The following is an 11,451-nucleotide window of genomic DNA, read 5'->3' as shown; positions in this document are numbered from 1 at the left end:
TGAAAAGAAGTGTACCCTGGTTGTTTCCACAGATGTATTTTCTCCTTTTCTAACTCAAAACCTGGATTTAGTCAAAAATTAGCCGGACCATAGTGATTGTTAACAAATTGGTCTCAACATGTCTGCTTGAACAGACATCAACATGCTTAAATAACCAAGCTTGCTTGTAGATGTACAAGTAAAGGTTGTCTGCCCTACTTGTTTGTAAGGTTGATGAGGATATTATTGACCTCTGACGTTTTGAAATTTTTACATGTTCAATAATAATACATTTTATTGTTTTGTTGTATTTATTACAATTTTTTCAATTCATTATACTTCACTGATTCTTAAAGTCCATTCGAAGCATGTTTAGATTTATAGTAATGACGTAAAAATAAGAAGCAGTAATCCTGGTTACCCAGAAGGGGCAGGTAAAAGTATGCGGTCTCTGCTAGTATAGAGGTCATGAAAACGATAACAGGAAAATAGCTAAATACATGTGCCTTTTATATGGTATCAGTTGATCTAAATAAATAAACTATGTAACTTGAATGAACTTGTTCACTGGAACATCTAGGGTTAGGGATGTCTGTTTTCAAAGCATTCAATTTCAATATGCTGTGTGCCTATCTCCAACGTTAACTTTTTATAGTATTTATTTTTATATATTTTATAATACATTTTATTTATACTAGATGTTTCTTTAGATCCACATGATACAGACTTGGAAATTTGTTGAGAAATAGTGATTATATTTTTATATTTGTTTTTGTTTGTTTGCTTTTTAACTTATTTCAACATATTTAATTTTACTTGCTCACTCTCAGGGTTCATATGATGCGTGCTTGAGAACTTGTTACATACAATGATTTCATTTTTCATGTTACTTTCATGTTAGCCTTTATTTTATCCAAGTTCAATACATTTTTTATATACTTTTTTGAATTCTAAGGGCAACAATTTTATTATTTGTGTTATTTATCTGTAGTATGTGATACTTTATTTTACTTCACTACATTAGGTTTTCATTTTTGTTCCATTGTGGGAATATTTTAGAGGAAACTATTTTATTAAATTTTTGTTTAATTTAGTTTAGGTCTGTACAGTTGGATGTTTGAACGTCATGCAGACGAATTAAAAAGTTGCAGTGCTCTATATTACCCAGTAGGTGGCAGACTGTTAACTAGTCTGTTAACCCAAAGGTGGTTTGAGAAACTCAAAAAGGTGTCCTTAAATGCAATGAACGTCCCTTTGGCTAAAGGTTAAAGGATACAGGCAATGCTGCAGTCAGCTGGAGCCTAGCATGTTATTTTAAGCATGTAGTTTGATTAAACTGATATGGCAGTATTTATTTATAATATTTAGTCTGTTAATATTTAAAAATAAACTCAAACAAAAGCTACTTTTTTAAATAGTTACAAACATAACAAAAATAATATATATTTTTGTTATTATTATTGTTTATTTTCCTATCATTTCCCCCCTTCTATTAAGAAAAAGGCCACATCCATTACGTAAACGGACGATACCATCTGTGCGTCATTCATGGGGGAATCTCCACGTCCACAATTTCTCAACAAAACAAAACAACTCAGCTTTAACCTCTAGAACAAAAGACGAACTGAAATAAAAGTAGCCACTGTTATTTTTAACCCAGTAGCTTCAACGCGGTCCGACGCACATTTCCCCCTCACCAGGACCCGTTTACCCCGTCCCCCTCCGCCGGCGGGCGCTGGAGCGGCCCGGCCGGCCGGGAGACATCTGACGCGCGCCGGCCGGGTGTTCGCTTGACAGTAGAGTCGGATGGGAGCTTCCGCCTCGGCTGAGAGCGAGCTGTCACCGCGGGAGGATGAACAACCAGAGATGTAGCACTTTACTGCTGAAACTGAGAGGCCGGAGGGGGATCATACACTGCATCTATGTGGTGGGCTTCATGGTGAGTCAGGACAGGCGGGTCTTCACGTAATCTGGGCGAGACGTGAAATCAATGACACCGATAGTCTGGACCGGCTTTCATAACTCAGGTGTGATGTCAGACACGTAGGGACGGAGCAGAACCGGAACTATTTCTCCTGTTTCCATTCAAATACAACCCAGTTATGAGAGACAATTAAAAAAAAAAAAAAAAAAAAAAGCTGACGTCAGTCTAAAGTCTGAAATTGACTGCTGCTGTGATCACTGAGAAATCTGAGAGTGTCAAGTTGTTTTTTCTTATATGGCAGGCTGCAAAGCTGCAGAGGGGATCTGAATTTACAAACACCTCCGGATCATTTTGAAGCTTTCTCTTACTCAAGGAGGTTTTTGGATCACCCCTCGGATTCCGGAAAATTAAAAGTCTACATAGTTTCAGCGTTTTAATCAAATGTGACTGGAAGAATTCAAAAAAAAGTCTGACTTCAAAGAGAGGGGAAAACACAAAAATGTCCCCTAAGCTTTTTTTTTTTTCTTCATAAAGAAAAAGGTCATTAATAGATTGTGTTAGAACCCTCTATGGGTAGCCGTGTGCCTCCAATTAAGTGTTTGGCAGGCAGGAGCTGCTTCAGTCTCCTCAGCAATGCAGAAAAACAGGATGTAGCTGCCACCGGTGTCTCCTAGTTGTGCTGTAATGTATGCGCTGGATGCTGGAAATATTAGCTGCAGGTGATCTGCACATGTCACCTGTTTGTGAGGGAGTCCTCCCCGTCCTGCAGGGAGGAAAGCTGCCGCCTGACACACCCATCTCCTCCATCACATGCTCAGAGTGGAAGTAAAACACAACCTATAGGTTAGAAGCCTTTAAGCAATGTTTCTCAGACAAACCTCTGCAAGATCATAGCAGAGTATGTCCGTCAGAGGTCTGGTGAATCAGTTGTTGCCTTTGCAGGCTTTTCATGTTTGTTTCTTGAGTTACTGGTTGCCCTGACAAACCTGCACTTTCAGATTAGCAGTGCTGCTGATTTAATTTCAGCGACGACAAAAAAAAAAGTTCTAAATCTGGAAGGATTCAGTAATTAACTTTTCCTTTCTCCTAGCCTAGGTTGTGCCCCTCACGTTGAGTTTTTCTTTTCTTTATTTAGTTTTTCAGCTGAGGTAAGATAGGATAAGGTTCTCATCCACCCTATACATTCATTTAGATACCTATGTAATTAATTTGTTAACTTTAATTTTACTTTCATCTATTAAACTATTATTGCAGTTAAAGGTTTTTATTTTTACTGTTGTTGTTCTTTTTAATGTAAATTAGGACTTTTTCAGTCTATTAAATAGCCTTCCACCTGTTGTTTTGGCAAAAAGTTTTAACTGTTTTATGTTTGGTGTCCACGCCGTATGTGAATCTGTATATTTCTGTTGGATATGTATTTATTTATTTATTTTTCAGTTGTTTTTATGTGTTTGTTTATCTTCCTTATGTGGAAGTTGTTTGAAACCAGAGCTGGCTCTTTCTTTACTAACTTTGTAGTGCTACATAAGTATAAGTAAAGACTTACTTACTTACATATATATATATATATATATATATATATATATATATATATATATATATATATATATATATATATATATATATATATATATATATATATATATATATAAATTAGAATATGTGTTCTGACCAGACTTGGTAGGTAGGTTAACAGTACCTTTTTCTAAATAAACTTTAAGCAGATATTGAACATACTTTCCACATTTCTGTACTCTGACACATGCTTACAGTAAGTCATCTCGGAGACAATGTTGCTGTTAATCTCTGGTTTTGTTTTATTGTTTGTTTATTTATATAATGTTTTGTTCGGGTCAATGTTGTGATCATCTCTGGTTTTCTGTAGGACTTGTTTGGGGTGAGCATGATCATCCCGCTCTTGAGCCACCATGTAAAGGCTCTTGGAGCGAGTCCCACAGTGGCTGGAATCGTGGGTAAGTTGTGTTTTCCCAATATTTAGCAATGTGTTGAATTTGTGCAGCTGAGGTACCGTGAGCTCAGCCTTCAGAGGGAAACTCTTCATATGATTCTCTGATGGCTAGAAAAGACAAATCAGATAACTTACATTTCACATGATAGTTAGTTAGCTAAGGATAATTAACAGATCAATATAAAAAAAAACAGACAATTGGTATGTTAGGTCAGCAAACTTTCAGATTTAAAGGGGACATACCATGCAAAATCCAGTTTTGTAACCCTTAAATACATTTTGTTGTGTACTTGGAGTCTCTAGGAGTGCAGAAAAGTTAAATGTAGTCTCTCCATAGATATCTTAATATTCAGTTTGGGTCATAGTTCTTAAGCACTTCCGGTTTCTCTATTCACTGTTACATTTTTTTGAACTATTTGCTGCAAAGCTGCTAAACAAGGTGATGGACTTCTGGCTAACCAATTTCCACTGTTTGCTGTAAGCAAATTAACAGGCTTTTTTTTTTCTCACCTCTATTTTCTCATCCAAGCTGAAGGATGCCAAAGCTTAGAGTGGATAAGTGAAAATGTTCAGTTGTTGGGTGTATGAATCCACACTATTCACTTCACTGTCCCCCAGTCTTCTACAAAAATGGCCGAATGGGGTGAAGTGTAAAGGCTGGTTAATGCCTGACGCACGTATGTCCTGTGCGGAAATGAGACGTGCGGACACATCGTCTGCAGCATTTATGCTTCGTGTGGCTTTTCCTCTGAAGTAGCACTATTCTCCTAGACTCTAGAGGGCAGCGTTGTGCTCAACGCCAAGCGTACTACACCCCGCTACACGTAGAAGTAGAAAGTACAGTCGTCTCCAATATTTTATAGCCGCTTCCTTTTTTTCCAAGAGCAACAGGGATTTCTGTCCAGGAATCGTTAACAATTTGTTTATCGCAAAGATCTTTAAGGGCCGAATCATAAAGATGTCTATATTTACAAATCTCCACCAGAAAGCACGCTTGCTGCTCTGCCATGTCTTTCTGTTTTACGGGACAGTCCACGTAGATGGGAACTTTCCTAGGCATGTGGAGCAGAAAGTTTTGGCTGCGCGGAGGGGGCATGGTAGCTAAAGTGAGGCTGCGTGGACCTCATGGATACGTCAGGCATAAACCAAGCTTAAGGCTCTGTGACCTGGAGGGGGGTGCGGGATGTGAAATGCTTTATTTACATTTAAAGTGACAGCACCAAAACGAGTTGCTCTCAGACGGACCTCAGAACTGGGGCTAAATAAGAGCCTAAGGAACTACACTAAAAGCATTGCAGTTCCACTTTATATAAACCACAACTGAATGATTGATTTCAATGTGAAGAGGAAGGATTTAAAGGCACGATGTGTCCCATTTTACTCAAAACTCAAACACAGGGAATGTGTTTTTATGCAAGGTTTACAATGCGCCAAGTTAAGGCAGCTTCCCTTCATATTTTGATAACATTAACTTTGTCCTACTTAAGTCAGTACCAGACAAGAAAAACAACTGATAAATTATCTAAAATAGTGGCTAAATAAATGCTACATTATTTGCCAAAGTATTCACACTCTTTGGGCTTTTTTATGTCAAGCTACACCCACAAACTTTAGATTGTATTGTAATTGTTTTTGATTGTTTTTGTAATTGTATGCGACAGCCCATGCACTTTGGTTCTTACAATTTTAAACCAGACCTCCATCTGTTCACTCATTCATGTTCATTTCCTTTCTGATACCTTTCAATGAAATGTACGACAAAATCAGAAAAAAAAAAACGACAGAGTAGGACACAATTGTAAACTACTGAGACGTGAGTGAACCCACAGTCCTGGCAAAAGAGCATTAATCCATGGTGACTCTAGAGGAGCTGCTGAGATCCCACGCTCAGGTGAGAGAACCTGTTAACGTAACAAGAATTAGCTATCCACCTCACACATCTGGCTGTTACAGAGGAACAGCAAGACAAAAGCCATTGCTTATTGGAAAACCACACAAAGTCCTGTTCAAACTTTGTCTAAAGCCAAACACCAGGAGGAAGGCAACATTTCAACTTGTTGGCATATACATCTAAAACTCAATTTGTGGTTGAAAACTAATACTGCAACCCCACTGAGCTCTCCGTCCTTACTGTAAAACATGGCGGTGGGAGCATCATGCTGCCGCAGAGGTTTTCTTCAGCAAGGTCAGGGAAGGTGTTCAGAGTCGATTAGAAGATGCACGGGTGAAAGGTCCAGGAAACTTCTTCAAATGAAAACGTGTAAGAGGCCTCAGGAGGTGTGTGATTTGGGCTGGTGTTGGCCGAACACATCCTATCATGACATAATACACTCTAGTCTGTGGTTGTAACCTGACAAAGTGTGGAAAAGTTAATCAGGTAACATATTATTTTGTGTAGATTGACATGAAATGGTACATGCAATTAAAATTCAACATTTAAGATATGTTTAGAAAAATAAATAAAAGAGCAAAGCTCTTCCTGACCGTCTTGAATTTACTGAGTTTAATTTGTTTTTTGGGATTTTTTTTTTTTTTGCCTTCAGATGTTTTCTGTCAGGATGTATTCATATATTATATTATATGAAATGGAAGCTCCAGAGTTTACAATTGTGGATGCAGACTTTAATCATGACACCAGTTTTCAGTCTCATTTAATGTTAAACAATTAACCAATAACTTGTACTTACTGTTTAAATAGGAACAGTAAATATCTGCAAGCCTTTACTTGATGTTGTGCATAGAAGCTTTTTATCTGTAAATTGATCCATAGCCTTTTTTTTTTCTTCAATGCTCTTTATCTAACCAACAAATGAAAACAATTATCACACCTTTGCAGGATCTACGTATGGAATATTGCAGCTTTTCTCCAGCACAATAGTAGTGAGTATCGATCTTGTTTCTCTCATTAACCTCCTTTTGCTGTAGGATTTCCTGCTAAACAAGACGAGCCCACTTCAGCGGCCCAAGATGGGTGAATTCCTGGTATTTCTTGGAGACAAAAAACACTGGCTGCCATGGATTGATTGTGATCGCACAGTGGCTTCATTGTGCAGACTTAAACACATATGCTCCTCCCAGTCAGCCACAAAATCCTTCTTTTAGGACAGAAATCATTCTTAAGTCTCGCCACCATCCTTAACTGAGCGTCTTCATGAATAAAATCTTTAGGACGCCTGATTTAAAAAAAAAAAAAGATTTAAGGAGCAACCCGCGGTGAGTTTGGCATCTGTAGTTGAATTCCTGACTCCGTTCTGGGGAGTCATGCGACAAATTAAACTCATAAAGAGTCGTCTGTTGGTCCCTTCATGCGGAGCGGCTGGATCCCCGTGAAAGGTGGGATGATGTGAACAGCTGGATCACTGTGGTAGCCCCGGGAGTTTACGTCCAGAACACGGAGCAGCTCTACTGCTCCTAACGTCATTAATCCATCGTTGTTACGTCTCTGTGAGAGAGAGAGGCCGACAATCTAATTAATCTGAGAAATGAGAATGAGGAGTTTTGGCTTTTCTGAGTCATGTGATTTGTCAGCACGCTGCTAACGTGGTTTCACAGCACACTGACATTTAGACCTTTCGTCACTGTATACACGCTGAGTAGGAGACAGGCTTTTTCTTTGTCTAAACTTATCATCGAGTGTACAATAATACATTTATTTCCAAGGTTTGCTGGTGCCTTAGGTGTGTCAATGAACGGATCCATGTGTGATTGGCAGGGCAGCTGGAGCGACGTGGTGGGGCGGCGCTACTCTCTGCTGACTTCTATCCTGCTGAGCGCCTTTGGTTACGGCCTCCTTGGGATTTCCACAAGCATCACTTTGTTTGTCCTCGCACGAATACCTGTTGGTGAGTCGGAGGCCACACATTTCATCACCTTCCAACCCCAAACGACAGTGTGATGTTTAGCTTTCCTGCTCCTCGAAACAATGATGTCAGAGTCCAGAATAGCTCAGGTTGAGCCAGACTGCCTGTGATTTTTAGACTAGAACAGAGGTTCACCTTCCAGCAGGACAATGAGCCGAAGCACACTGCTAATGCAACACTCTAGTGGTTTAAAAGGAAACATTTAAAGTTATTCAAAAGGCCTAGTCAAAGTCCATGAAGGAGCTGAACATGAAGGAGCTGGAGCAGTTTAGTCTCAAAGGAAGTGCAAAACCAGAGGCGAGATGTGGCAAGCTCACAGAGACTGATCACAAGGCCACTTGCCCCTGGAATTGCTTCAAAAGGAGGTCCCACAAAGTACGGACTTTATAGGGAGTGAACAGTTATACACACAGAAGTTTTGTTATTTTGTCTAATTTGTTGTTTTCTTTGCAATAGAGAAATGACACATCTATTAAATTGTAGCCTTGTTCTGTAAATGAAATGTTGCAGACTCTCAAACGATCCATTTTGATTCCAGGTTGTAAGGCAACAAAACATGAAAAACGCCAAGGGGGTGAAAACTTTTTGCAAGCCACTGTAGGGTTATTTTCCTGCTGGAAGCTGAACCTCGACTTCAATCTAAAGTCTGTTGCTTACAGTTTAATAGGTTTTCTTGTAGGATTCAGTGGGATCCATCTTCCCACTAACGCTGTCCAGCTTCTCTATCCCTGCTAAAGAAAAGTATCCCCACAGCATGATGCTGCCACCATTTTTACCGTAGGAATGGTGTAATACACGATATAGCAAAAATCTGCATGCAAGTCGAGATGCTTAATATTGGTCTGGCCAGAGCACCTTTCTTTCAAGTAGATTTTATTTATGTAGCACCAATTCACAACACATGTCATCTCAAGGCACCTTCCAAAGTCAAATTCAATCAAATTATACAGATTGGTCAAAAAGTTTCCTCTCTAAGGAAACCAAGCAGATTACATCAAGTCTTGACAAGCAGCATTCACTCCTCCTGGAGTAGCGTAGAGCCACAGGGGACAGTCGTCTGCATTGTCCATGGCTTTGCAGCAATCCCTCATACTGAGCATGTTTGTTGTGTCAATTATGACTTCCATATTGACACATTTGTAGATTAAAAAAAAAATATGGAGTGTAAAACAAATCTTGCTTATTGGATCTCCCACCTTATCTGGGGATCTGTGCACCTTCTACTGGGTTGTCTCCTGCTTTTCTGAATAATGCCATCTACCTGTGGGTTTAGGCGGGTGACTTCGTAGGTTTGCGGCTGTGCCATGACACTTTTCGTTTTCAGACAGTGGATTGAACTTTGCTATGTCAGATGTCCAGCACTGGGATAGTGTTTCTCTGACCTAACCCAAACCTGGGAACGTCTGCTGTGTTCCCTGGCCTTCGCAATGCTCTTTAAGTTTTCTCTGACAAACCTCTGAGGCCTTTACAGAACAGCCGGATCTATGTGGAAATTAAATCACACACAGGTGGACTATAAGTACTAATTAGGTGGCAACTGGTTGCACTAGATTGGCTTTAGGGATGTCAGCGCAAAGGGGGGTAAAATAAAGGGGGGTTTATTAATTTAAAAAAAAAAGTAAAAAGCCTGGACTTTTTTCCATTACAACCATGTATTACTTTGTTTTATATGTTATAAATCAATGTAGAAAATGTATTAACAATTTCATTCTTTGTGTGTTTTTCTTTTTTTTTTTTCAGGGCTGTTCAAGCACTCCTTGTCCATCTGCAGAGCCTTGCTGTCAGACCTGGTGTCGGAGTCTGAGCGCCCTCTTGTGATGGGACACTTCAATGCAGCCTCCAGCGTCGGCTTCATCCTGGGTCCTGTCGTAGGCGGCTACCTCACTGAGCACGAAGGAGGCTTTTATACCTCCTCATTCACATGTGCAGCCATCTTTCTAATCAATGCTGGTGAGCCAAAGAGGGCTTAAGCAGTAACAGAATTTGTAATCATTCAGTGTTTATTAAGTGTGTGTTGTTTTGTTTTTTTTTTTATTTCTAGGTTTGGTGTGGATGCTGCCATGGAGCGAGAAAATAACTGATCGAAGCGAAACTAACTGCAGCAACAGCGCCAGTAAAGGATGTCCCGATGACTACTGCAAGAAGTCTGCGCAGAACGGCGCTCATGCGAACCACCGTCACCCGGTGTTGACGGCAGAGAAGGAAGCAGACTGCAGAGCTCCTGGGAAGCCTCGCCCAGGGTGGAGGGAGGTGTCTCTGCTCCAGCCTGCGTGGAGGCAGCTCACCTCAGTCAGCTCCAGGATTCACATGGTGGCGTCTTCCGACATGTGGGACCTCTTTCTCGTGCGTCTTCTTATGGCCGTGGCCATCATGCTCTACTACAGTAACTTCTCTCTGGCCATGGAGGAGCGTTTCTCTCTGAAACCGAAGACGACGGGTTATCTGATCAGCTACAGCAGCACCTTAGGGGCCCTGGCCGGGTTCCTGGTGGGGCCCGTCACTAAGCTTTACAGGAACAACATGGCCGCTCTGCTGCTTCACTCCACTGTGCTCACTTGTTCGCTCATCTTCCTCTACGCCGCCGCTCCGAGCGTGTGGCAGGTGCTGCTCACCTCCACCTTCTTTGCCATTTCTACCTCCGTCGGACGGACGTGTATCACGGATCTGGAGCTTCAGAGGGGAGGGGCCCACGCCAGCGGGACTCTGATCGGAGCCGGTCAGTCGGTGACCGCTGTGGGTCGAGTCCTGGCGCCCCTCCTCTCTGGTCTGACCCAGGAGATCAGCCCCTGCGGTCCTCCTAGTCTGGGGGTGGTGCTCGCGCTGGCAGCTGTAGGTCTGCTTCTCATCAGAATCCCAAAATGGGACGGGAGAGGGCTGGCAAAAACTGTAAAACTTTGAAAACTCCCTGCAACTAAATTATGCATTATTTTTTTATCAATGCAAATCTACCACTTGGAGAAGTGCTCTTATTGGCAGGAGGCAGCTGTAACGAACAGCAGGCCCTCCACGAGAACAGTGTTTTTCGTGGTTTTTACCATGTGTGCTTCTACCAAATGAATCTGCTGATGTCATGACACCACACAAGGACCGCAGGCCTTGCCCCTCAGGGACAGTAGAACCAATAATCATTTGCGACTTGGAGGAAAAGGCTGCAAACTTTATCTTGCTCCCAAATGTGCTGAAGTTTGATCAAACGGAGACATGCAGTGAGGGCCTTCCCTTGGCTCAGTCTCCCTGTCAGTGGCATCTCTGGCATGATGAGTGGGGCACAAAAAGCCAACACCTATTAGCACCAGCTAATTTTTCTGTGATGCATACAACCTGACTGAAACAGATAAGTTAGCATAAACCAACACACTAAAAATACCATTTTTATATTAGCTAAATGCAATTTAATTTTAATACATGAAATTACTCACTCATATTGTTCTTTTATTGAACAGAAAAGATTCACATCAATCCTTCAGTGAGCTAGCAAGGACAACCAACACTAGATTGTCGTACACTATCCTGCAGAACACGTAACGTGTGCATTTCCAGTATTTATATTGGATGATATGAGCTTGGGTAGTATTTGTGCCCCACAGCTGTCTACTGAGAGCGTGTTGGTCATACGCACTGCGATTTCAGATGTTCGTTATTTAAACAAACATTGGTGGGCCGGCCCCAATATCAAGGCGCCTCCAGAGGATTTAGCCTGCTGAGCTTGTCAGTTTTCT

The 11,451-nt window shown here is 41.1% G+C and overlaps 1 protein-coding gene across 2 annotated transcripts in view; it reads left to right on the top strand.

Annotated features, from left to right (window-relative positions):
• Positions 1-11,246, top strand: part of mfsd9 (major facilitator superfamily domain containing 9) — a 31,045-nt gene extending 19,799 nt beyond the window's left edge. The window contains exons 1-6 of one of the 2 annotated variants that reach the window (XM_012864364.3): positions 1,740-1,918; positions 3,789-3,876; positions 6,709-6,752; positions 7,585-7,714; positions 9,473-9,682; positions 9,774-11,246. In XM_012864364.3, the coding sequence (XP_012719818.3) occupies positions 1,832-1,918; positions 3,789-3,876; positions 6,709-6,752; positions 7,585-7,714; positions 9,473-9,682; positions 9,774-10,630 (1,416 nt within the window). In that variant the 5' untranslated portion in view covers positions 1,740-1,831 and the 3' untranslated portion in view covers positions 10,631-11,246. Of the gene's footprint in view, positions 1-1,739; positions 1,919-3,788; positions 3,877-6,708; positions 6,753-7,584; positions 7,715-9,472; positions 9,683-9,773 lie in introns of those variants that run through there. The other variant, XM_036139133.1, reaches the window with a different exon arrangement.
• Positions 11,247-11,451: the final 205 nt, after the last annotated feature.

The sequence above is a fragment of the Fundulus heteroclitus genome, chromosome 7, assembly GCF_011125445.2.
Source record: "Fundulus heteroclitus isolate FHET01 chromosome 7, MU-UCD_Fhet_4.1, whole genome shotgun sequence".
Taxonomy (NCBI): Eukaryota; Metazoa; Chordata; class Actinopteri; order Cyprinodontiformes; family Fundulidae; genus Fundulus; species Fundulus heteroclitus.
This window is presented reverse-complemented; position numbering and strand designations above follow the sequence as displayed.